We start from the raw sequence: 27974 nt of genomic DNA, 5'->3' as shown, positions 1-27974 counted from the left end.
TACTCTTTAGTATTTTTATTTTCTATCTTTATTTGTACAATCAAAAGCCATAAAAGATAATGACAGATTTCTGAACATAAAAAAGAAAATATAAATACAATAACAATGATCAACAAATAATTCATAATAATCAAATTAAAAGGTTCACAGCATTTTAACTGTTACCCAAAGCCCTGAAGGCTTGGGCTTACATTGTTATTCCAATATCATAGGGATCCTAAATACATACACAGACTACATACATAAAGTTTCATTCATATAATGTATTATTGCAAAATACTGCATCTAAACAGAAAAGTGATGCTTAGTTTAACAATTCACTGGGAAGAGGGGGGGGGGGGGGCCTGGTGGAGTAGACCATTTTTGTTGTTTGATATTTTTTGCAAAAAGTCCATTAAGCGAAAAGCAAAAATTCATTACAGATGCATACACAATCAAAGTTACAAGATGATCTACAAAATTGTAAAAGTAAAAATGAGTATTTTTATCTATTTTTTTTTAATTTTGTGAACTTGACCTCTGACCTCATGACCTTTAAACTGATGAGATCTTCTTCACCGCCATTCCATACAGGATTCAAGTTTCAAGTGAATCCATGAAACTGTTTTTGAGTTGTAGCAAGAACAGAGTATTTATTATGTACTTGCTTGAACTTTCTGACCTTGACCTTGATCTGTTAACCCTAAATAATGAGATCATGTACCAACAGAATATGAATATTAATTTTTTTCTAACGATACATACATGCATACGCATGTGTGAAATCATTTTGAGCACCTAATGCATATATGGTCCAAGTTGAAGTTGATCTGTGAAATGGTTTTTGAGTTACTGCGAGAACAAAAATGGAATGAACAGACAGATGAACGGATGGACGAACAGACGGATAATCCAAAACATAATGCCACCGGCAACCACTTTTGATGAGCAGAGGAATAAAAATTCTTTAGCTTGCTTTAGACAATGTCAGTTACTGATGTATAAAGAGAAACTAAAATAATAACTTTCCTTTATGAATAGTGGGATGTTTTACCATTCACGCAGGTCAATTGGTAATGAAGATCTCTTTAAATATAACTGGCTTAATTTTTTGTGGTGTTAAATCAACTGTGAAAACTGACAATGTTGAGAACTCATCAACACAGTGGTTCAACACAATTTACATACAAGCTTTGCACATTGTTCCATATCAAATTCATATATGTGGTTCTCAAGTTATGCAATATTATGTAAATGACTGTCAGGCTTTAAAATGCTGTAATGATCAAAACAAATCAAATAAACTTTTCTCCCAAAATTCATAAATGTGTCATTATTTCTACTTTTACTCAGTCAAAACAATCTATGTTTTTTGGTGATTAAAATGATGTTGCCACAATTCTCATTGAAAACTAGATAAATCTCGACTGTGCACGGTCAAAATGTATGCCTCCGCCACTGCCCGACCAGAAAAATATTTCTTACTTTCTATTTCCATGAACAAAAAAACACTATAGACCTTCAATCTTCACACTTTGAAATCTAGTCAGGTAACTGTTTCTCCAAAAGGCAGACATATGAACTGAAATCTAAAATGGATGCAAATTTTCTTTTTTACATTCAATCACCATTTCACAAAAGAATCACAACAGCAAAACTGAATTTCCAATTATCTGAATACATTGGTAATCACGAAACACTCAAGTGCAGTGACAAATAAAACAGTAGTAAATGGATAATATAAAACAATACAAAAATGTAACATAAGTAACCAATTTAAGACACTTTCCTTAAAGGAGTAGTCCACCCCCAACAAAAATTGATTTGAACCAAAAGAGGACAATCTAGGAAACATTATGTCACACACTTAATACAAATTGCATGGAAAATAAGAAAGTAATGTAATTTTAAAATATTGGTTATCTTATACAAAACAGTTATAACCAAATCGTGGTCATGTCCAAATCAATGAGTTGATGATGTCACATACTCACTACTTTTTTTGCATTTTATTACATAAATCATACCAAATTTCATGTTTTTGAAAATATGATAACACAGATACACTTAATTTCTTCACAACAGGTTTTATCAATGGTTTATGAAGAATGTGAGAATAGAATCAAACTTGGTTTGTTTTCTAAGGAGGAAAAAAATGAAATATTTCATATTTTATTTAATAAAAATACAAAAGAAATAGTGACTTGATGTCATCACTTTCTAAATTGCATACAAAGCATGATGTGTATACAACTGTTTTGCTGAATACAGAAAAACTTTGAACTGACATAATGTAGTATTCTGGATTTTTGGGGGAAGTTGTCAGGACACTCCAGAACACAAGACACGATACGACGAGAGTTGTAGGTTGTGAGCGGAATTTAATTTCCCACTTGAGCACAACAGTTGTTCAGTATATAACAAATTGGAAAAGAAAAAACCTCTGCAAGCAGAAAAGAGAGAAACAATAAAGAACATGAGTATAATGTTCAAAATATCATTACAGCATGAATAAAGCATTTACATGTCAAGACAGAATATAAACTCTTAATATTACGAATACACCTGTCGATCACTGAGCAGGCCACTACAATGTGTGTTTTTTTTTTTTTTTAAATGATTTGCAATCATATAAGTAGATATTAGTCTGCGCTCGATAATATGCGAAAAGTAATAATATTTATAACAAGTTATTAATACAACTATCGATAATTAAATAGTCACAATTATCATAGATATTATATGTTTCTAAGCTTAAATCGACCTCTTTTGCAATAGTTTCTTTCATTGTAAAATATATGAATTCACAATTTATATAGCAAACTTTGGAAACATTCTTCCAAATATATCAATCTTTTATATATGTCAACAAATTCAAACTTTCGTAATCGATCACAAAACACCGTTAATTTTGGTAAAAAATGCTGCACGTATCAATCTTTTAAGTACGGCCATCTTGACTCACCCGACTAGGGCAGATACAGGTTAAAAACCATACCAAGGACCAAAACAATCACTTTCTAGGGTCAGATTCCGGTACCCAACACTGCAATCTAAAATAAATAATAACATACATTTGCATGAGTAACTATTCAACTATATCATAATACCTTTTAGGTTCCTATACATCTTACAGGGAAATTACAATCGATTAACTGTAAATGTTCTTAACATCATATTGACAAAAAATTAGAATTATTAATTCAAACACCGTGATCTAATGAAAAAGTTATCATTTAAGCCTTCAATGCTCGAAGGAAAAAAATCAAATTCACCAATCATTCTTATCCTAATATTATAAGATATCACTTCGAACAACACAGTCATTAAATTACAAGGAAAATTCATAACTTTTCGTACCTTCGTAGAAAACCCAGAAATCATCACAATCCAGCTAGTTCCATCAACAATGAACATTCGAACTCCTAAATAAATAAACGATACACCAATCCTTAATATATATGATTGTATAATATCAATTGATCACGTATCATTTTAAAATCTAAAATATATAACTGAACTGGCGAAAATATTAATCGATTAAAGTTAAATCGATAATTAATCGAAACCATCAGTACGAAATGATTTGACATTGCCTGACCTTGAGGCTACCATTTACCAAATCTCCCGGTTTACGAATTATTCAGATTTATAAATTCTACTCATCGTCTATTTAAATACACCAGGTAAATAATTTATCGAGCGTTAAAGAAATACAACTACATAAATATAGTCCTCCAATTCGGCAATTCCAAGACAAAAAGGAAAGAGTGATACCATCTTGAATCGATAGGTACCCGATACATATATACACACATTCATTGTTACGTAACATGCCACGTAGTAGGTATCCTTGACCTAACAGAAAAATTACGATTCAATGCTCTAATTCTAGTTCATGATTTAGAGATAATATATTCCAAAACATAGATATCCTTCTCTTATAAAATAGCACATATCAATCAACATACCTCGACAGGATTGAGATCTAAATTATCTGGATCCTACAGGACTCTCTGACTGATTGCTCTCCTCACTGAGTAGCTTGACCAATGACCTCAAATCAATCGATCTCTACTGACCAAGCGGGTTTTCTTCCCGCGTAACATAATCACTTTCACAAGATCCTTCCTCTTTACTAAGTTATAACACCATTCCGTAATACAATTTCATAAAAAAGGAAGTATACTTTATCCCAAGCAATTTAAATAATTATATATAATTTTCATTTCTAATAACAGTCCATATTCAATATAATAACTTTACAAAAATGGAACTATTTGTTCTGAGATGTACATTTCAATGTTGTGATAAGACAAACACTTTACACCCTCTTCGTCCAACTCTTGTAAGTAAATCTTAAAGGAAAAATCCGACCTCTTTTCAAATACTATAATAACATTCAATTTTGATGAAATTTTCAGCATAAAGCATGTTCGTTTGATTTTTCCCTTTTCGTCCAAATCCATTTGTTCTTGGGGTGGACATGGCTTTTATAAGTCTTGAATCATTGATTTACTTTTGATTTCTTTTTGTATTGCACATCTCAGTTGGGGTTTACATATGAAGCAGATTGTGAACTATAATAAAAAAAAACTGTTGAAAATCAAAATAAACAAAAATTCTGCAATGATAAGAAAGCTGAAATTGTTCAGATGATAATAAACAAATTTATACAAAGTGACCCATCACAGAGTCCAGTTACATTTTAGACGAGCCAATGTCCTCTAAGTGGTCTTTTCTTTGACAATTTCAAGGACCTGTAGCATTTGTGGGCAGGCGATTTGTCTGGTAGCCAATGAGACTGACAGATTATGGTTGATAAACGTTTTTCTTTGAAATAAGTGCGCAAGTAGTGAGGAGTTAGTCAATCCTTGTCTTGAAGGTGTGTTCTTCATTAAAGTCTTTTGTTTAGAGTAATGATAAACTGGACGACAAATGATTAACTGGACGACAAACACTAAATATGGGTGAGAGGGGATTACATATCTGTGACACATTTTCAATTATCTAAATTTCATAAGTTATCATCATCAAATCTTGTCAATAAAACAAATTTCTAAATTGTTTTTCCTGTTTGTAGACAAGTGTTTTGATGATATTAAACATTATTATTCACCACAATACCCAGCATTTATCACCAAGGGCTGGGATCCTCCAGCTGCTCCGTTCACTAACAATTTCAGGGATAAACCTGGTCAGCACATTACTCACAGGAGCATTTACAGACACCAGGCTTGTATGGCACCGATTGGGATTGGATATAAATTTCATCAATACAAACCAATGGAGTGAAACTGCATAAATGAATGGCTTTGTACACTATGCACACTCCTACATGGTCCCAAATCATTAGATGAAAAGCGGTCTAATAACCGCAAGTCAGGCAGTAATCCCCAAGAGGAGTTATCACATTGTTGGTGTTTGGGTTCTTGTTGGTACCTGTACTTAATAGTAACATTGAGAGAACAACATTATTACACAGTGTATTACAGAAACTGCAAATGGTATGTAAAGAAAATTAAGAACTATTACACAATACACTTATATATCTTTGTCCCATAACCCCCTCCCCCTTGGACTACCTTTTTTCTGAGTCGATGTATACCATGTAGTCATTATAAATTACAAGATTTCTGTATTCATTGAAAATAAAAGCACATTCTTAGTAGAAAGTTTTCATTTCTTTCACTTCCAAACTAGATTCAAATTCTGTTTCATTTCTTTTTGATAATTGCTGTTGCAATAATAAACTGATGCTTCTTATGACACCATGTATTGTAAAATAAAATATCTTTGCAGTAGTAATTGCATTTTGAAACCAGACGAATCTTTGACTGCGCACGGTCGAAATGTACGCCTCCGCCACTGCCAGACGAGAAATATATATCCTAGTTTCTCTTTCCATAAAGTATAAAATAGTAGACCTTTGATCTTGCGACTGCAGAATCTAGTCAGATAACATATAAACTTCACTGAATCCTGTGACCTTGAGACCAAAAATCTGAACAGATCACTGTCACTTGTATATGCACACATGAAAGAAGTTGGAAGTTGATCCTTCAAAGGGTTTAAAAGTTATCATTAGAACAATCTATTTCTTATGCATTTTATTGAATTTTATGACCTTCACCTTTCACCTTGAGACCCAAAATCTACTCAGATCATTGTCAGCTGTATATGCACACATGAGCCAGTTTTGAAGTTGATCTGTTAAAGGGTTTTGGAGTTATCATGAGATCGGTCTATTTTTGATGTATTTTATTGAATTTTATGACCTTGACCTTTGACCTTGACATTCAAAAAATTTAATCAGCTCATCGTCTATTGTATATGTACACATGAGCCAAGTTTAAAGTTGATCTGTCAAAAGGTTTAAGAGTTATTACAAGAATAGTCTATTTTTTATGTATTTTATTGAATGTTATGACCTTGACCTTTGACCTTGAGACCCCAAAACTTATCAGCTCATTGTCACTTGTATATGCACACATGAGCCAAGTTTGAAATTGATCTGTCAAAGGGTTTTTGATTTTTTGTGAGAAAGGTCTATTTCTTATGTATTTTATTGAATTCTATGACCTTTGACCTTTGACCTTTGGACCCAAAAACTACTCAGCTCATCGTCACCCAGATAGGTGTCCTCGAGCCGAGTATGAAGTTGATTAGTTGACTGGTTTTTAAGTTATCGCGAGAACGAAAGTGGGACGGACGGACGGACAACCCGAAAACATAATGTCTCTGGCAGCACCTTTGGTGGGTGGAGGCATTGTCATAATGTCCTTTACATGAAATGTAATGTTTTGAACTTGATTTAAATATACTTGGTTGAATATCCTTTTTTTTTAATTAATGTATTCATAAATGCAGAGCTCTTTTGAAAATTGCCTTTATTCATAATCTATGCAGACTTTCATTTATCAAAATATGTTAAATTTTTCATTTTGCAATCATAACTATTTGATCAATACAAAATTAAATCTACACTTACCCTTTATTCTTTCCTTCTTGCTTTTCTAAGATATCAGATAAACATTCTCCTCCCTTTTGACATCTGTATCGTACGATAAATAACAGTCAAGATATTTTAATACATTAACAAACTGCATTCACAATCATATTACACTCAATATGATTTTTTTTTACATGCCTCAAAATTAATGCTTCTTGATTTAGGATGTTACTATAATGTATCTTAAGTAAACACTTCCAAAATTCAATAGAAAACGGGTACATGAGTATTTTTATTTCATTTCACGTCAACTAAAATATTACTTGAATTGCTTCATGATAACTATAATACACAGGAATGACTTCAGCTTCTAATGAGTCTAATCCCTTACTGTAAACATGATCTATTAATGTTCCACTCTCTGTTGTAGGATTCATAACATGCTGTTTGTAACCATTCATAGACATTAACTGATGTATCTTTGATGATCCTTTCATCAAATTTTCATTAAAATCACCTGTTATAATACATCTTGTGCATCTTTTATTCAGTTCATTTATCAAATCAGTCAAATTTTGACAAAAATTATTAATATCATAAGAAGGAGGTCGATATACGACTGAAACAACAAGAGAAGGAGATCTACTAATAAGAACTGCAATAAACTCCAAATTATCCACATTTATGTTTAATCTGCTCGTGTCAATTTTCTTCACATACATTCCAACGCCGCCGTGTGCTAGGTCTTTAAATTTGCCTGAATTTCCAGATTCATTGTATGAAAGACTACGTGGCTGATGGTAGAATTTATGTCCATCCATAAAAATATTTAAAATGTTGTCATCATTAATCCATGTCTCAGTCAAACAAATTATGTTTGCATTCATAAATTGTTGTTGGGAACGAAGATCTAAAAAATGTTGTCTTAATCCTTGTATATTGTGCAAAATTAAAGTGAACTTATCACTATCACTCTTTTCAGCTTCCAAATTTTCAATAAATGGTTTCATGTTATCCAATCTTTCTTTGATTTCAGGATTACAATGTATACTTTTAGATTCAAAATTTTCTATAGTAAGGCCAGATAATGAAGAAACACGACTAAGCCCAACATATGCTTGACCAGACTCAAATGTCCTTTTCAATGATACCACAGCTTTGTCTAAGGTCAAACCTTGTACTTTATGTATTGTACATGCATAAGCAAGTTTCAATGGAAACTGTCTCCTTGAATACTTCTTACCCAGAAATTCGTTACATTTTTCAATGGAATGTATACCAACATTTTCCTTGTCAAATTTTACTCTGATGCAAACATATTTAGAATTTGTTTGGTCCATAATTATTTCACAAACATTTCCAAAGCATCCATTTGTAAGGCCTTTGCTAACATCAATGTTCTTGACCAACATGACTCTTGCATCGATGGCAATCCATAAATAACTGGGTAATTGGCTTCTACAACGTGTGACAGGTTTTTCGCGAACTGTACTTCCCTTCTTCGAGTCTCTTTCTGTGTCTTCGGCTTTCAAGCATATCACATTGGAACATTTCTTATGCAACAATTTCCTGTTCCATTCATCTACTTCCTTATTACATGAATAAATATGAAGAGCGTCTTCATTTTCTTCACCAGTTTCACAGGATTTTAGCACTGCCAGGTCTTCATCAGAAAGAATATCATCTCGTTTTTTTACTCTTAATCTGTTCAGTAAAAGAGCAAATTTTGCATCGTCTTTTTGTCTCATAATTTCTTGAAGTTCTACTTTTTTAAAATTGTCATTCCATAACACTCCTTCAAGTGTATCTTTATATAAAGGGCTTCCAAAGACAGGAGGTAATTGATACATATCTCCAACAGCAATAACGGAAACACCAGCAAAAGCAGTCTGATCTCGTGATTGTTTTATTTGCCGTAGACGACTGTGGACATAAAACATCAATTTTTGATTTACCATGGACACTTCATCAATGATTAGAATTTGCAACTGAATTAGCTTGTTGCGAAGAATGCTTATTTTTTCTTCACTTAATGGCTGGTAAGGCATCTGTGCATTAGGTGGAATAGACAAAATACTGTGAATAGTATGACCATCTATATTATAAGCTGCTACTCCAGTGGGAGCCATTTTCAACACTGAGACATCATCAGGATTATGCATCATTCTGGCTAATATACGTGTTGATTCATAGTATATGCATTTGACTAAATGGCTTTTTCCAGTGCCAGCTCCACCTGTGATAAATACATGAAAGGGTTCAACTTGTTTTCCATTTATTTTATCGAGACACCACTGCCGTATCTTATAAAACACAATTTTCTGCTTCTCATTCATTGACCTAATGATACAATGCCTATCTTCTTTTGAAATTTTATGAGTCCTAATTTCCACTGCAAAGTTTTCTTTATTTTTGGATTCTTTAAGATCAGGCATAGCAAGTTCTTCATCCTGGTCTTCGGCATCAACATACACGTTTGGATGTTCAAGTCTCTGTACTTCACTTTCAGGACATAATAGGCCCCATGCATCTTCTGGTACACCAAAACGATCTAAATGCTCTTGTGCCAGTTCGATAGAATCTGCATTGATTTCAAATTTTTTCATGTTATTACTGATAACTGAGCTAACCCTTTGCAAGTCATTTCCAGATAATTTTACACAACCTGTCTCATAGAACTCTTCATAACTTTTGAACCCAGGAGGCTTCAACTGCTCATCGATATAATGTGGCAAAAAAAGTTGCAATATACTCATGAAATACGTTTCAGGTGATCTGGTGGACGAGAATCGTGGATATCTTACGACTGCATCTTTGGAACGAGTTCGTCTTTGAATGTATCCCAAATTATTTCTGAGTTTAAAGATGTTTTTGTGCACTTTGCTTTTCATATGGCAAGCGGTCAATATCCTATATTGAGAACAAAAAGTTGCAAGACACATCTTTTTGAACATTGCATCTTTAGGTCGAGCTTTGTATCTCTCAATTTTGCTAGGAAACCAAATATTTTCTTCATCATCATCACAATCAGGTCTGTTTCTTATGACATTTAACGGTAAACTCATTCTTATGGGATCAGGACCAACAGATATAAATTCAACTTTCCTAGAACATTCTTTCAGTCTTAGACTGCAAACACGGAATACACTTTCTTGAGCCGATACTTCGCGGTTGTGCATGTACACTTGCCCGACTGATTTCATACTTTCTTTAGCATCTTTATTTCCATCTTTCATCTCAGAAACTGTTTGCTCTAAAAGCATTCCTATTTCTCTTTCTGCCTTTGACATGTAGGACACAATGTAAATAACACAGGCATAGGCATTTGTCACATATTGTAAGTCCATGTTAGCATTCCAACACCTCAATAAGTTAGGGTTATACTGATTTATCCATACATCGCCAGGCTTTCTTGTGATTACCACACTTTCCTGTGATGCAATCTCGTGATGTGCCTCTTGAAACTGGCTTTGTGTAATTTCAAGTTTATCAAAAAGTTCTTTAGTACTATTATATTCAGTTCCATCCGACAAGGCATTTTTAACAGAATTCAACAGTTCTTTTGCATTTTCTGTAGCCTTTTTCTCAGCATCTTCATTATTTTCATCCTTTTTCTTTTTGTTTGTTTTTCTATCATCTTCTCCATTTTCACCCTTTTTCTTTTTGTTTGTTTTTCTATCTTTAACTTTAATGATAAACGTCTCTTCTGAAGGTGGTCTCGGGAAATTAAATCTACAAGTCGTTCCTTTTTTTCTGCACGATTTAGAATGCGTTTTACTGTGTTGCTGTACAGAACGAACAATTTCATGCAATTCTGGATCGTCTTCCTTATCAGGCGTCACACAAGAAATATACTTATCTATAAATTGTACAACATCTTCATCTTTGTCTTTTCCTAATTGTGGGGCGTCAACCCAGAACAAAATATGGCAATGTGGACTTCCTCTTTGTTGAAACTCATATCTGTATGCAAAGTCTTGGATGTTCCCAATAGGAGCAGATGGTGATAAAATGACTTTATGAAGAAAAGTATGAAATCTTTTCTCAAACATCCTTGCTAATGTTACTGGATTTGAGTTCATCAGCTTGCATTTTTGTGCCCAATCTAAGGTACTTGACTTTCTGCTATCTCCTTGCTGTTTTAGTAATGTATTCATAATCTCTGGCCATCTCATATCAGCACAAGAAAATGAAGCAAACCAGGTTGGTTTTCCAAGCTGTCGAACCATTGCTAGAATATCTTTTTGTGTTTTCTGCCAGTAAGGAGGTGTCCCTCGAATCTGCTTAAGAAATTTATATCCTTTGTCTGATTTTAAAACATTTTTAATTTTTTCAGGACATCTCAAATCTGAGGCAGTAATTGGTGAGGAATCATCTTTTTTGTTGCAACTTTGTCTCAATGCAATAGACACTTGTGACAAAACTTGTTTAATTTCATAGATATACTGAGCATAAAAAATAAAATCTGTATTTTGAGCAAACCTGTTGTCAACATGCATCAATCGGTTCAGCAGATAACGTCCTAATGTTATCCTCTCTTCCCTTCTATCATGGTACGTCGGCTGACCTTTGGGAAACAATATAGGAAAACATTTAGCTTCATTAGTTTCATCTTGCAGAACGGATACAGGATTTTTTCCTTCACAAGGGGCACAGCATATTATTTCATCAAAATATTGATCAAGAATTTCCTGTCCAATATCAACTGGTTGAAGACATGAATCTAGATGCAAACCATGGAAACGGTCTTCCTCGTCAGTGATGTCTTTTTTTTCATCATTGATGTCATTTTTGTTTGATTTTGTATTTGGCACGTTGGCACTCTGTCTGAAGTTTTCATCATTTTTCTTGTCCTTAGACAAAATACTGTCAATATCTTCATTCCATTTTTTCCAATAATTTTTCCAATAATTTCTTAATTGAGTCTGAGCACTCATTTCGCTTTCCTGTTCTTCTTCAGTTTCATCATCATTTTCATTTCGTTCCATTGAATTTTTCCATCCCTCATTCACAGTGATATTTGAATAATATTTGTTATTTAGTTTTAGATAATGCAAAGCACAAAGCAGTTTTTCTTTATTTACAAATTTATACTCGTAATGACCTTTGTAAGACAATTTTCTTTTCAGTTTAACACGAATCAATTGATCTTCTGATTGTGCTCTTGGTAAAATATCTGCAGTTTCATAAGAATTTGAAGGGACACACACGACTGGACCATGAACTCCGTTTTGACCACCTTTAGGCAATGCCATCAATTTCATGAAGGGAATATTTAGTGCTATTAAATGCTGTTCCAATGTGTTTAAGTTCGCAAGTTCTTTTGGAATTTCATGTAATTGCAAGTTATTTAGGTTTGCTTCTGCAGGTACTCTGTCAGATTTCAACTTTCTATGGCAAGTAAAGCATATCCATAAAGATGATCTAGCTGAGGTTTTTACTGGACAATCTCCTCTACATTCTGAATTACAAACATGCAAATACTTTGTACTAATACAGATCTGAAACTTATAATCATCAATTACACATTTCTTGACTTGATTTTCAAAAAGAAGTTTAAAGCATACAGCACATACATATTCTGGACCATGAGATACAATTTCTCTAAATTCTTTGATTACATTGTTAAATTTACACAATTTTTCCTTTTTAGCAATAGTTCTTTTAGTATTTCGTTTTATTACACTTTCTCTAAACTTTTTGATTTTTCTATATTTCTCTTTTGACATTGCCAATTTCCTTTGTCTATATTGTCTATTTTTATATCTCCTTAAAGACATGAATTTCATGATATTCTTTTGTTTTTGTTTGTAGATTTCCTCATTCTGGTATCTATTTCTAATGATATTCTTTTGTTTTTGTTTGTACATTTCTTCATTCTGGTATCTATTTCTCATGATATTCTTTTGTTTTTGTCTGAACTGCTCATCTTTTGCATACTTTTCTTTAAGCATGTGTCTCATGATATTCTTTTGTTTTTGTTTGTAGATTTCCTCATTCTGGTATCTATTTCTCATGATATTCTTTTGTTTTTGTTTGTACATTTCTTCATTCTGGTATCTATTTCTCATGATATTCTTTTGTTTATATCTGAACTTCAAATCTTTTGCATACTTTTCTTTAATCATGTGTCTCATGGTATTTTTCTTTTTCTGCTTGTAATTTTCTTCATTCTGATATCTGGTTTTCATAGTCTCTTTCACTTTTTGTTGGAAGTCTTTATCTGTCATATATCTTGTTTTATTTGCATTAAGTCGACATGTTTTATATTTCAAATTAGATTGATACAGATTTTTCATGGTAGCACATTGTTTTACCTTAAAATCAGAATCAGATGTGTATTTGTAGTTTCCTTTGACCTTGTTAATTTTTTCCATTCTCCAGATAATATCTTCATGATATCTTGATTTTTTGCTCTCTTTTTTTCCTTTCTTAGGTGTATTTGCATCTTTGACACAAGCCTCTACTTTGTTTTCATATACCCTACCACGAATTTTTCTCATAAACTCCTTTTTGTATTTCATTCTTTGTGTACAACTTCTTTTACGTCTTTTCTGCATTTTCGTACTGCTTCTATCACTTTTCATGTCAGTAATATTTCTTTCATTGATATTTTCCGTTCTCTTAGAATTTCCATCTTTAAGGACAGAACTGTCTCTGTTTATGTCCTGCGATCTAAATTTCTTTGTTACTTGGCAAACATCTATGTTAGCTTCTATTTCTTGCTCCAAAGTATCCAGTTTTCGTTTTCTTGTCAGATTACAACTTCCATTTTTTTCTAAATTCTGTGGCTCATTGGCACACCGATTAAAATCATTAGCATCAGTACTTTCCATACTAATGTCTTTGTCTGCAGGGGAGCTTTTCATAGTCCATGTTGTCGATTCTGAAGCTTCTTTTATCATATTGCTTTCATCACAAAAGATTATGTTATCCACTTCATCAACTGGACTTAATAACTCGTCTTCATCAATTAATTTGTCAGAAAAAACACTTTGTTCTATTGTTCCAACATTATCACAGATATCATTCTCTACGTGTATTGCATTGTCACTCGGTAATGGATCTTGGGGCAATGAAATGCCAGGTAACTGAAAGCGACCATTCAATGTCTCATTCTTGCCGGAAATTGTTCTTGCAATAACACCTGTGATTTCATATTGCGTATATTCAGAGCAACCCAAAGTCCTTGCCAACCTCATACAATGCTTGTGAACACCTTGCCAGCTTGGACTTTCTAGTACTACACTAAAGCCATCCTCTATGAGTAAGCCTCTTGAGTTTCTTGAATGAGAATCAAATACAAAAAAAGATTCAAATGCAGATATGACAACAAAAGTGTTCCCAGAAAATGTTACAAAGCTAGCATTGACATCACTGCATAACTCTTGCTCTAGTGCTTGTTTCAGTGGCAATGAAATTGAGTCCACCAAAGTTGATTCATCTCCTTCTAGCAAACCAGGAATCGATTCACGATATTCAATCTCGAACAATTCATCATAGGCTTCCAAGAGTTTTGGTAGATCAGAAATCAATAAATATTCGTCTTGGCGTGAAACAAACTGCCTTATGTTACGATACAATTCATCCCCGTTGATCAAAATCCTATCCAAATCATCATTATTCCAATCAGCCGCATTTTTCACTTTGCTGTACAACAGAGCTGATAATGAATTAGCAACACATTGCTTTCCAGATGAACAACCAAATCTTTCATGACCTTGATTGAATCTTCCCTGTGCAACTGGTTTGACTCGTGTATCTACTGCTGTACTCACATCTTGTTTTGTTTTTGTGGTCTTTGATGAATCACTACCAAGACTCTTAACAGATTCAACTACATTGAAATGATTATTATCTGTGTATTGTAGAAAAATGCCTCTCTCAGTTGTAATAACATTTATGCTGCCAGGTTTCTTAGCAGAGTACAACTGCCAACACGGTACTTGGTCATTATAAGAATAGATATCAGTATCAATTAAGTTGGCCAATGCACTCATCTCCGTGTCCGTAGCCCAAGTTCCATCTTCCGATATTCTCTTTTCAACAACATATTCTCTGACACTTCTGAACTCACTTCTCAATGTATTCCTGAACATATCGTTAGTTTCTAATAAATGATTAACGGTAAGTCTCCGCAGAATCGCATGATGACGTTCAGTACCGGAAATTCCATACGAAATTGCACGAAAGAAACAGTTGCCATCTCTAATTATAATTTTTATGCACGAAGGAATCCCAATATTCTCGTCTTTATTAAAACTTTCAAGCCAGCTCTTCTGTGCACAATTAATATTCATTTTTTTACAAATCGCTTGTTTCTCATTCATCTCGAGGGGTACAAATTTGAAAGACTTGTCTGGTCTATCGCACATTCCAAGATCTGATACAAACTCTACTTCGTCTCCTGATTCATTCGAACAGATTTCAACTTCATTTTCTTCTTCAACAATGTCTGCTTTGATATCAGATTCCAAGGAAATTTGCACATGAGAGTAATCAATACACTCATCTCCCGTATTCAAAATTGCATTGCTTGTATTTTCGTTCAGTCTTGCATCTGGAACAATTTCAATGTGACACGTTTCATCAAGTACATGCTGTGTACCAATACCCTGACATGACTCTTCACTTTTAATTGAACTACAAGGTATAACTGCAACAGTTTCAATGCTGGTGTCTGAATCTGAATCGATGTAATTCCTACGATTACGTTTGATAGGTGTATCAATGTCAATGTCGCTACCGCTTTCCTCATTCTCTTCAATATCATCCTGCAAATCGACTTGCCTTACTCCATTGGTGACATTCATGTTTTCTGCACTACCGATACTTTGTTTTCTAATTTCACCTGTTCCATTCTCATTTAATGGCATGTTTGGAGGATGACCGTCATTACTGCCTCTTGATTCTCCTTTATCTTTGCCTACTGTGATCGATTTATCAGAATTGTTTGATTGATTAGAAACTTTTTCTTTCTCTGAAGAATTTGTCACTTCATTGTGGATCATATCTGTGTTCAACTCTTTTACTTCCTTCTTTGACGATTTTGAAAAAGTGCAATCGACATCATCTACCCTTTTTTTCACTTTGATAAACTGACCTTTCTTGTTCCTTTGTTTGCCTCCTGCATGAACTCTGTACCGTCTCAAATCCTTCATCTTTCCCAGAATATTACACGTTCTTCGGTTGGAGTGCTTAGCAGAATCTGGTTTCGACAATGGAGACAACTTAGTAGTTACATTAGCATAGGATCGATTTTGCATTTTCTCAAATTCCTTACTGGCATCATTACAAAATTTCATGGAAAGCGGAGATTTCACACTGCAAGCATAAATGCTCAATAGAGTTTCTGCATAGGATTGGACACCAACATGTTTTTCTTCATTTTTCATTTTGTGGTTCTCATCATTCTCTTTTTTCTGTACTGTGTTTTTCCTCTTACGACTTCCATAAAATGTCTTGAATGCTGTGCCAATGTACGTTACACCTGGTTCCAACAATACACCATTGACTGATCTTTCCTGCCTTTTGCCCTGATCATTTCTTTGTTCTGAATTTGATTGCAACCTTTCTTCCCTTTTTCTTGCCATTAGTTTTGCTCTCTTGCATTTTACTTTCACCCAGCTATTGTCAAATTCTTCACTGAGCAAGTTTTGAGACAGATTGTCTGTTACACCATTTTCATATCTGCTACATTGATCTGTAAGCACTGTGCTCTTTTTTTCTTTGACATACCTCTTCCTTGCTCCCTTAACTTGCCTTGTCTGCTTGAAGGTTTTGATGTTCTTATTGCTATTGTCATCATCATCATCATCATCATCATCTGCTTCCATTAGAGGCTCATATCTGTTATAATGAGATGGAATACACTCTCTGTCAAATATGCGATCACCAATGTTGCTATAACCACAACATGAACAAATCCATATCAATCTCTGGTCAGCAAATTTGTTATTGTTCACGTATTCCTTACATGTCACATGGAAATCATTGTTGCAAGATTCACACGTTACGTAGGTTTCATATTCATTGATCTTATCCATGCACAGATAACATTCATCAACATCTGTATTGATCATCGATGTATAATTAGAGAGTATGCTCAAAATTTCATGAACAACTGAGCTGAAATGATCGACAGCCATTTTCAATTTCTCTTCTGCAATAGACATAAAATGCTCAATATTATAATTTTACAGTTCAACTAGTTAATTCCAAATGAATGCCTTGATGTGTTTTCAACACGTAAAATACTCGTATCCAATAACTTTTTTTTTTTCAACAAACGCTGGTTTACAACTGGAATATTGGATGAATATACGGGTTTTGGCTATGAAATTATATAAGCCTCCTTGTATTTCACAAAATACTCTTATCCAATATTTTTTTTTTTCTCAACAAACGTTGGTTTCCTATTGGATGAATTTATGGGTTTTGGCTATTAAATTATATAAGCCTTGTTGTATTTCTTGTACCTTGTTCTCTTACTTCAATTTTTCTACTTTTGTTATATATCAAGCTCGCTTTAACAAAAATGGAAAATCTGTGATTTAATTTTTTCCAGCCACTTAAACCAATTTGTTTTACTTAAGCCTTCTTCTTTTACTTCAATTTTTCTTACTCTTTTCGATACTTGATTTATCAAGCTTAGCTCTTTCTCCAAAAATCTGTAAATGATAAAATATCCTCTTTATAACAGTGTATCTTGATCTTATTCTCTTCAATATTTCCTTTTTTTAATGTACAGGTGATTTATCAAGGTCAATTTCCCTTTTCCAAGCTCTGTTAACTTCTGAATTTTATTTTCTTCCTTCAACTTCGCTCACTTTTTATCAATAAACCAAGCTCAATTCTTTTTTAGATAAAAACAAATTCTCTTATCAAATATTCTCTTTCTAATTTGAAAGCCACTAGTACTTCCCAGTCTTGTTATCTCGATTTGAATTTTCTTTTTCTAATTTATCAAGTTCAAGCCTTTTTTGCAATCTAGAAACTTTTTTATGAAATATTTCTTCGAACTACTCAAGCTCACTTGGATATTTAACTTTATCTTATTAATCAATTTTTTAAAACCCTTTTTTGTTTGTTTTTTCTTCAAACCTCTGTATATAACCAAAAACTCTTTTACTTTAATTACTCAAACTATGTTTTTACCCTTTTTTGTTTGTTTTTTCTTCAAACTTCTGTATATAACCAAAAACCCTTTTATTTTAATTACCCAAACAATATTTTCTACCCTTTTTGTTTTTTTCTTCAAACGTCTGTATATAACCAAAAACTCTTTTATTTAATTATTCAAACTATGTTTTTTACCCTTTTTTTTTTTTTTTCAAACCTCTGTATATAACCAAAAACCCTTTTATTTTAATTACTCAAACAATATTTTCTACCTTTTTTGTGTGTTTTTTCTTCAAACGTTTGTATATAACCAAAAACTCTTTTACTTTAATTATTCAAACTATGTTTTTTTACCCTTTTTTGTTTTTGTTATTTCTTCAAACCTCTGTACATAACCAAAAACTCTTTTACTTTAATTACTCAAATAATATTTACCCTTTTTTGTTTCTTTTTTTTCCTTCAAATGTCTGTAAACTCTTTTACTTTAATTATTAAAACTATGTTTTTTACCCTTTGTTTCTTTTTTTTTCAAACCTCTGTATATAACCAAAAACTCTTTTACTTTGATTACTCAAACTGTTTTTTAACCCTTTTTTGTTTGTTTTTTCTTCAATCCTCTGTATACAACCAAAAACTCTTACTTTAATTACTCAAACTATGTTTTATCTCTCGATTTTATTCTATTCAATTTTCCTTACCTTTTTTCAGTATAGTTCATCAGTCACTTCTTTCTTATGAATCTATGAACTTCTGAGCCTTATTCTTTTATATCAGGTGTGCTTCTTTTCATCAAACTCTGCAAATGATAAAATACCCTCTCTGGAACTACTCGAGCCTACTTGTTTATCTGGATCTCATAAGCTTCAATTATTCTCAATTTACAAACTGTGTTTATAATATATCAAGGCCACTTTTTTTCTTGTTTGCAAAAGTTGTAAACCTCTAGCCTTTTGTCTCTTAGCACAATTTTGATCACTTATTTTCTGATTAACCAGCCTTATTTCTTCCTTAAATAAGAAATATATTTGATCAAATATCCTCTGAAATTATTAAGTCCACTAGTACTTCTCAACCTTGTTTCCTAGACTTCAATTTTATTCACAATACTCTACCTAATCAAGCTCACATCTTTACTTTCAATCTAAACACTTTTTAATCAATATTTTCTTCACAACCACTCAAGCTAACTTGTAATTACAACTTACTCCTATTACTTCAATTCTCCTCACCTTTTTTTCCCTCTAAAAACTCTGTAAATAATCAAATACTCTTTCCTCAACGATTCAAGCCCAGCTGTATCTCTAGACTTAATTGGATATAAATTCTCGTCTCCTTTTTCAGTATATATAATTTATTACTCACTTCTTTCTCTTGAGAGTCTCTAAACTTCTGAATGTTATTCTCTTAATTATATATTCCTCACTCTGCTATCCTAAAAGAAAAATAACCTTAGTAAAATAAACTCTTTCAGATTACTCAACACCACTTGTCCTCTTGACTCCAATTTTATTCACTCTCTTTGTAATTTTTCAAACTCATAAGAAAGAAACACTTTACAGTCAAATAATGAAGTACACGTCTTTATTTTCTCTTTTTTCTTCTGTTTTGTTTTTGTTTTTGCTTTGTTTGGGGGGTTTCACCTCATCTCCTTTTCAGGGGTTTCACCTGTTCTCCGCTTTCTTTTTTAATTTTTTTTGTTTTTGTTTTTCTTGTTATTTTATTTGTTTTTATCGTTATTCTTGTTAATCTCGTTATCTCGTTATCTCGTTTATCTCGTTAACTAGTTTTTTGCTACCAGTCCTCACAATTCTCTTTGACTCAACCAAGCTTTCGTGCAAGGTGCAAGGTCTACTGTCGTGAATTGTGGGGTAGACTTTCTTGGTTTCAGGGGTTTCACCTGTTCTCCTTTTTTTACTAACTTAACAGGAGTTTCACCTGTGTGCTTGTTGAGGGGTTTCACCTCTTCGCCGGTTTTACAGTGGGTTTCACCTGTGCGCCTGTTCAGGGGTCTCACCTGTTCTCCTTTTTTTTATTTTTTTCGTTTGCTACCCACAATTCTTTTTGACTCAACCAAGCTTTCGTGCAAGGTGCAAGGTCTACTGTCTTGAATTGTGTGATAGACTGATTTGTTTCAGGGGTTTCACCTGATCTCCTGTTCAGGGGTCTCACCTGTTCTCCTTTTTTTATTTTTTTCGTTTGCTACCCACAATTCTTTTTGACTCAACCAAGCTTTCGTGCAAGGTGCAAGGTCTACTGTCTTGAATTGTGTGATAGACTGATTTGTTTCAGGGGTTTCACCTGATCTCCTGTTCAGGGGTTTCACCTGTTCTCCTTTTTTAAATTTTTTAGTTTGCTACCCACAATTCTTTTTTACTCAACCAAGCTTTCGTGCAAGGTGCAAGGTGCAAGGTCTACTGTCTTGAATTGTGTGATAGACTGATTTGTTTCAGGGGTTTCACCTGATCTCCTGTTCAGGGGTCTCACCTGTTCTCCTTTTTTTTATTTTTTCCGTTTGCTACCCACAATTCTTTTTGACTCAACCAAGCTTTCGTGCAAGGTGCAAGGTCTACTGTCTTGAATTGTGTGATAGACTGATTTGTTTCAGGGGTTTCACCTGATCTCCTGTTCAGGGGTTTCACCTGTTCTCCTTTTTAAAATTTTTTAGTTTGCTACCCACAATTCTTTTTTACTCAACCAAGCTTTCGTGCAAGGTGCAAGGTCTACTGTCTTGAATTGTGTGATAGACTGATTTGTTTCAGGGGTTTCACCTGATCTCCTGTTCAGGGGTTTCACCTGTTCTCCTTTTAAAAATTTTTTAGTTTGCTACCCACAATTCTTTTTTACTCAACCAAGCTTTCGTGCAAGGTGCAAGGTCTACTGTCTTGAATTGTGTGATAGACGGATTTGTTTCAGGGGTTTCACCTGATCTCCTGTTCAGGGGTTTCACCTGTTCTCCTTTTTTTTGAACAATTTTTTTTTTTAGGGGTTTCACCTAATCTCCTGTTCAAGGGTTTCACCTGTTCTCCTTTTCCAGGGGTTTCACCTGCTCTCCTTTTTTTAAATTTTTTATCTTTTTTTTTTTCCAGGGGTTTCACCTGCTCTCCTTTTTTTTGAACAATTTTTTTTTTTAGGGGTTTCACCTAATCTCCTGTTCAAGGGTTTCACCTGTTCTCCTTTTCCAGGGGTTTCACCTGCTCTCCTTTTTTTAAATTTTTTATCTTTTTTTTTTTCCAGGGGTTTCACCTGCTCTCCTTTTTTTTGAACAATTTTTTTTTTTAGGGGTTTCACCTAATCTCCTGTTCAAGGGTTTCACCTGTTCTCCTTTTCCAGGGGTTTCACCTGCTCTCCTTTTTTTAAATTTTTTATCTTTTTTTTTTTCCAGGGGTTTCACCTGCTCTCCTTTTTTTTGAACAATTTTTTTTTTTAGGGGTTTCACCTAATCTCCTGTTCAAGGGTTTCACCTGTTCTCCTTTTCCAGGGGTTTCACCTGCTCTCCTTTTCTTAATTTTTTTTTTTTAATTTTTTTTAAATTTTTTTTTTTTAATACTGGGCTTGCACCTGTTCTTCTTTGTTTACGGGAAGCTGTAGAGAGAAGAGAAAGAAACATGAATTTCCCCACCTTCCTGTTTCAAGTGTTGCAACAATGTTTCGCCAGTGCGAGACCAGAAATATATCTCAGCTTCTGTTTCAATTAAAGTAAACAAATACTAAACCTTTGATCTTTTGACTATGAAATCGATAAATAAATAATTATTACTCCAAAAATCAAACATGTATATTGTAAACCTGATCGAATCATGTGACCTTGAGACCAAAAATCTTAATAGATCATTGTCATTTGTATATGCTAAAATGAGCCAAGTTTGAAGTTGATCCATCAAAGGATATTTTAGTTATAACAAGACCGGTCTATTTCTTAGGTATTTTATTGAATTCCATGAGCTTGACTTTTGACCTTGAGACCCCAAATCTAATCAGATCATCGTCACTTGTATATGCATACGTGAGTCAAGTTTAAAGTTAATCTGTCAAAGGGTTTGATACTTATTGCAAGAACAATCTATTTTTTATGTCTTTTATTGAATTGTATGACCTTGATCTTTGACCTTGAAAAAAAAAAAAATCAGTTCATCATTACTTCCATATGCACACATGAGCAAAGTTTGAAGTTGATCGTCAGATTTTTTCGAGTTATAGCGAGAACAGTCTCTTTCTTATGTATTCTATGACCTTGACCCTTTAACCTTGAGATCCCCATAACTAATCAGCTCATCGTCACTTGTATGTGCACACGAGCCAAGTTTGCATATGATCCGGCACAAGAATTCAGACTTATCGCAAAAATGGTCTAGTACTTATGTATTTTAATGAATTTTATGACATTTGACCTTTTACCTTGCAAACCAAAAACTAATCAGTTCAGAGAAGTATCGAGCCAAGTATGAAGTTGATTGGTTGACTGGTTTTTAAGTTAGCGTGAGAACGAAAATGGGAGAGATGGACGGACGGACAACCCGAATACGTAATACTTCCAGCATCCACTTTTAATGGATAGAGGCATTAAAGAGTCCATTCTTATGCATGTCATAGATTTTTTGCTTTGAACCTTTGATCCATCACCCCCATAAGTACAATAGAAACTCGTTAGAAAGAGATCTGATAAAATAATACTCCTGATATAACAAGGTAATATTTTGGACTAAGCTCTTAAATTCTCTTGTTTTTTTAACCCTCATATTATGACATTCCTGCTATAACAAAGAAATTTTGATGTACCCAAGGACCTCGTTATTCTGAATTTCCACTGTAATTACATAATTGTCACTCCCTTATCACATATGATCAAACTTTCAAAAATTGATCAGTAGAATGTTTTTCAAGTAGTGACTTGCCACTCACAATATGAAATGCAAATTCATACCATTTTCAGAAGAGTGTATTGCTTGTTCATTATGAATTAATCTTTTTTATTTAAACTATTATTTCAAAGCTGGTTCGATAGGCTATCTACGTGTATACATTTTAGCCAAGAAAGAAACGAGATACAGAGATAAAGACAAACGGGGAGAAAGAAAAAACATAGCACAAATCTTGTTATATCAGGGTTAAAAAACAAAAGAATATAAAGAGCCGAGACCGAAATATTACCTTGTTTTATCAGGAATATTGTTATATCAGATCTTTTTATGAGTTTCAACTGTACATGCATACTTACTCTAACTTCAAGCAAAATACAGGAACGAACAAGCTATGCTGTAACTTTGGTAATCTACATTGGGAAAAAAAATGAGAGAAAAATAAATTCTTTTATAACACATACATACTCAAACCCACTGCTCTCCTTTTTTTAAAACAATTATTATTTTTCTTTACACAGAGCTAGCACCCGTTCTTGTTTGTTTACGGGTAGCTGTATCGAAAATAAAAAGAAACATAAATTTTTTGTAGTGTTCCAATAATGTTTTATTATTGATGAAGTATTTTTCACAACATGTAACCTTCAGGTCATTGTCACCCTCTAATTAATTTTCAATTAACTTTCAATTAGATGCATGAAAAAGTAAATGTTATTATAAAACCAGTCTATATATAATGTATTATATTGAATTCATGATCATGATCTTTGACCCAATGGCCCTGAAAACTAATTTCATCAATGTCACATCCCAGTGCATATGTAATAAAATTTCCAAATTGATCCTTAAAATTATTTTCAAGTTTTTGCAAAAACAATCTATTTCTTATGTTATCTATTGAATTTGTAAACATAACTTTTTACCCCAAATCAATCAGTATGAAGTTGATTGGTTGACTGGTTTTTAAGTTAGCGTGAGAACGAAAATGGGAGAGATGGACGGACGGACAACCCGAATACGTAATACTTCCAGCATCCACTTTTAATGGATAGAGGCATTAAAGAGTCCATTCTTATGCATGTCATACATTTTTTGCTTTGAACCTTTGATCCATCACCCCCATAAGTACAATAGAAACTCGTTAGAAAGAGATCTGATAAAATAATACTCCTGATATAACAAGGTAATATTTTGGACTAAGCTCTTAAATTCTCTTGTTTTTTTAACCCTCATATTATGACATTCCTGCTATAACAAAGAAATTTTGATGTACCCAAGGACCTCGTTATTCTGAATTTCCACTGTAATTACATAATTGTCACTCCCTTATCACATATGATCAAACTTTCAAAAATTGATCAGTAGAATGTTTTTCAAGTAGTGACTTGCCACTCACAATATGAAATGCAAATTCATACCATTTTCAGAAGAGTGTATTGCTTGTTCATTATGAATTAATCTTTTTTATTTAAACTATTATTTCAAAGCTGGTTCGATAGGCTATCTACGTGTATACATTTTAGCCAAGAAAGAAACGAGATACAGAGATAAAGACAAACGGGGAGAAAGAAAAAACATAGCACAAATCTTGTTATATCAGGGTTAAAAAACAAAAGAATATAAAGAGCCGAGACCGAAATATTACCTTGTTTTATCAGGAATATTGTTATATCAGATCTTTTTATGAGTTTCAACTGTACATGCATACTTACTCTAACTTCAAGCAAAATACAGGAACGAACAAGCTATGCTGTAACTTTGGTAATCTACATTGGGAAAAAAAATGAGAGAAAAATAAATTCTTTTATAACACATACATACTCAAACCCACTGCTCTCCTTTTTTTAAAACAATTATTATTTTTCTTTACACAGAGCTAGCACCCGTTCTTGTTTGTTTACGGGTAGCTGTATCGAAAATAAAAAGAAACATAAATTTTTTGTAGTGTTCCAATAATGTTTTATTATTGATGAAGTATTTTTCACAACATGTAACCTTCAGGTCATTGTCACCCTCTAATTAATTTTCAATTAACTTTCAATTAGATGCATGAAAAAGTAAATGTTATTATAAAACCAGTCTATATATAATGTATTATATTGAATTCATGATCATGATCTTTGACCCAATGGCCCTGAAAACTAATTTCATCAATGTCACATCCCAGTGCATATGTAATAAAATTTCCAAATTGATCCTTAAAATTATTTTCAAGTTTTTGCAAAAACAATCTATTTCTTATGTTATCTATTGAATTTGTAAACATAACTTTTTACCCCAAATCAAGCCAAGTTTGAAGTTGATCAATCAATTTTTTTTAGTTAACGCAAGAGCGGTCTCTTTCTTATGACCTTGACCTTTAACCTTGAGACCCCCAAAACTAATCAGTTCATCACCACTTGTATGTGCCAAATGAGCCAAGTTTGCAATTGATCCATCAAAGAATTATTGATTTATCGCGAAAATGATCTATTTCTTATGTACTTTATTGAATTCTATGACCTTTGACCTTCTACCTTGGGAACAAAAACTAATCAGCTCTTTGTCGCCCAGATAAGTATCATCGAAGGTGTGCAAAATATTTGCTTGGAAAACTCGACATTGGGTTTTTCAGAACAAATATTCTGCACACGCGAAGATCAAGACTAGTACGTGCGATCGTGTGAGATCGGCTTTCTTTGTTGTGCAAAAGGCAGTATTGTGACATCACAAATTAACACATGAAGTCATGGCGATATGTGGGTATCGAAGTGAAAATCACAGCGCTGGGTAAGAATTGTTGCTTTCTTTTCATCTTTTTACCGAATGAATAATGCGATCCACCCTAGCATTTAAAAGCATCGTGATGATGAAATTTTTTATATGATTCTTGAAATGATGATCAAGACCCTTTAACACTTTGGTTAAAATTTCCTGCCCGGGTCATGAATCAAACAACTATTCTTACATTTTGTAAAAAATCTACAAATGTTTTCATGTGTTAATTTGTGCTGTAAAATACTGCAATTTGCACAACAAAGAAAGCCGATCTTACCCGATCACACGCACTAGTCTTGATCTGAAGGTGTGCAAAATATTTGCTTAGAAAACCCCACGTGTAACCATTACGTTTTTCCTAACGAAATATTCTGCACGTGTACGCGAAGATCGAGACTAGTGCATGTGATGGGCGAGATTGGCTTTCTTTGTTGTGCAAATGGCAGTATTGCGACGGCAAGAATTAACACATGAAAACATGGTGACACGTGGATATTGAAGCGAAAACCATAGCACTGAATAAGAATTGTTACTTATTTTTCATCTTTTCACCGAATGAAAAATGTGATCCACCCACGCAAAAAGTGTTCGGAAGTTAAGTAAAATATTTTAACCCCTCTAGTTTTTTGTAAAATGTGTAGATTTTTTATAAAATGTTAGAATAGCCGTTTCTTTACATGAGCCCGCAAGAAATTTTAACCAAGACTTTAAAGTGTCATGAAGACCATATCAAAAATGATATACAAATTTTCTCATCACGACGCTCTTAAAGCTAGATCCACCCACGCAAGAGCTGTTCTGTCATTAGTACAATGTTTTAACCCCTCTATTTTCTTTTGGATAAATGTGTAGAGTACCTCTAGATTTATTACAAAATACTAGTAGAATAGTTGTTTGTTTACATGCCCCAGACAGAAACAGACTAAATAGCATGTAAATAAGACCTGCTGTGAAGTGAAACTTAGCAGTACACAACACAAATTGTAAAAAAAGGTCTTAAAATATTATTATTATAACAAAACTAGTAAAACTAGGCCGATGATGACAGCACACAAGAACAAATAGTAAAAATAATTCTTAAATTAAAATATGATTAGGAGTCTAGACTCTAGTCTAGGCATAGAATCTACTGTACCGTAACAAAAAATATTAAAACAGATGAATGATCCGTCTTCCATTTAGAGACTATCACCAGAGAGAGTAGGGCCCTACTCAAATCTTTAATTTTGAAAATATTTTTTGTGTTTGGCAATGAGTTTTCAATTCTAGGGGGCCTTGCAAATACAGCAAATAACATAGCCTTTTATAGGGCCTAGGCTTGCAAAAATTAGACCGAAAAATCTGTCTATTTTGGTCACGATATGTTCCGCTGAGACTTCGTCTGGCCTCACGGAATCCCTCCCGAGTCCCTACATAGACCGAAGTCTCCAATACGCACCGCTGTAGTGAAGGCCTTAAGCACTGCTATAGGAAAGCGGGTGAGGCGGGGTGAGGTACCTCACCCGACACTGGCATTCAAAATTTAACTCCGCAGAACATAAAAAGAGGATTTGTATATCTAAAATGATATGTAATAATAACAAGGGACTTACCAGATTTTTCATATTTTGAAGATTTCAATGAAATATCGGCCTATAGCCAATGTACTTCTCATCGATGTGCTTCGCAGCGATGTGGGAGCGTCAACCATATACGTGTGCCGAACTTCGAACCCCTGCGCTGCTATGCTGCATCAATTTGAAACTTTGAAATGCAGCTTGGATTACAGTACAGGCGCACGCCACAACGCCCAGTTGTGATGATCACGTCTCAAGATGGCGCTATACTACTTATCGCAGGGAAATTGTTCTTCGCTCTTTCAAGAACAAAAATATTATCCCATGTTAATTGTTCTTTGTGAAATGACTGTCTAGCTTTTTTGGAAAAAAAGAGAAAGAAAGGAAAAGGGGGAAAGAGGATTACAATATAATATTAAATAACTGTTATCATCGTCATTAGCATGATCATCATTACAATTTACCAACAGCAATGGGGAACCACCTCGCATGAAATATCAAGTACACTTTAGTGATAAAAAAGAACGAATCCCCAGCCCCCCCCCCCAAAAAAAAAGAATGAATGAAAGGAAATATAGGAGAGAAACGTTATAAGACAATGCTTTCTCTTTCTTATTTTTGACATCATTTCGACCATCATCGTATTAACTCTCAACTTCCCCTGCCTTTCTTTTCTTTTCTTTTTTGATTTAATAATTTTATCCTTTCATTTTTTCCTTTTATTGAGATAATTATATCTTCGTGATTTTGCTC

General features: G+C 33.5%; 1 protein-coding gene across 7 annotated transcripts; it reads right to left on the bottom strand.

Moving 5' to 3' along the window:
* LOC135155596 (uncharacterized) lies at window positions 1-27406 on the bottom strand. Of its 7 annotated transcripts, none has more exons than XR_010294719.1 (11): window positions 27258-27403; window positions 24621-24674; window positions 23268-23321; window positions 16694-16780; window positions 16035-16139; window positions 11414-11498; window positions 6971-7033; window positions 5264-5421; window positions 3340-3404; window positions 2945-3032; window positions 1-2422 (listed from the first exon to the last, which is right to left on the bottom strand). XR_010294719.1 is itself a non-coding variant. In XM_064105091.1 (10 exons), the coding sequence occupies exons 4-10, from the start codon at window positions 16755-16757 to the stop codon at window positions 3006-3008; spliced, it is 591 nt and encodes a 196-aa protein (XP_063961161.1). In that variant the 5' UTR covers window positions 16758-16780; window positions 23268-23321; window positions 24621-24674; window positions 27258-27402; the 3' UTR covers window positions 2356-3005. The 7 variants fall into 7 exon arrangements, 1 of the variants encoding a protein (XP_063961161.1); XR_010294717.1 differs by having other exon boundaries at window positions 16670-16780; window positions 27258-27401; XR_010294720.1 differs by lacking the exon at window positions 16035-16139 and having other exon boundaries at window positions 16670-16780; window positions 27258-27406.
* Between the last annotated feature and the right edge of the window lie 568 nt (window positions 27407-27974).

The sequence above is a fragment of the Lytechinus pictus genome, chromosome 10 (genome assembly GCF_037042905.1).
Source record: "Lytechinus pictus isolate F3 Inbred chromosome 10, Lp3.0, whole genome shotgun sequence".
Lineage (NCBI taxonomy): Eukaryota > Metazoa > Echinodermata > Echinoidea > Temnopleuroida > Toxopneustidae > Lytechinus > Lytechinus pictus.
Note: the sequence above shows the minus strand (reverse complement) of the source record. Positions and strands in the feature narration are given on the sequence as shown.

What these genes read in the sequence shown, in the direction of transcription:
- LOC135155596 (XM_064105091.1), bottom strand. Translation starts at nt 16,757, where the DNA reads ATGATGATGATGATGATGATGATGACAATAGCAATAAGAACATCAAAA. An exon ending in TATGCAGTTTCACTCCATTG is followed by an intron (nt 3,405 to 5,263) that starts GTTTGTATTGAT and finishes TTATTTATTTAG; the next exon opens with GAGTTCGAATGTTCATTGTT. An exon ending in TTTCTGGGTTTTCTACGAAG is followed by an intron (nt 3,033 to 3,339) that starts GTACGAAAAGTT and finishes TATTTATTTTAG; the next exon opens with ATTGCAGTGTTGGGTACCGG.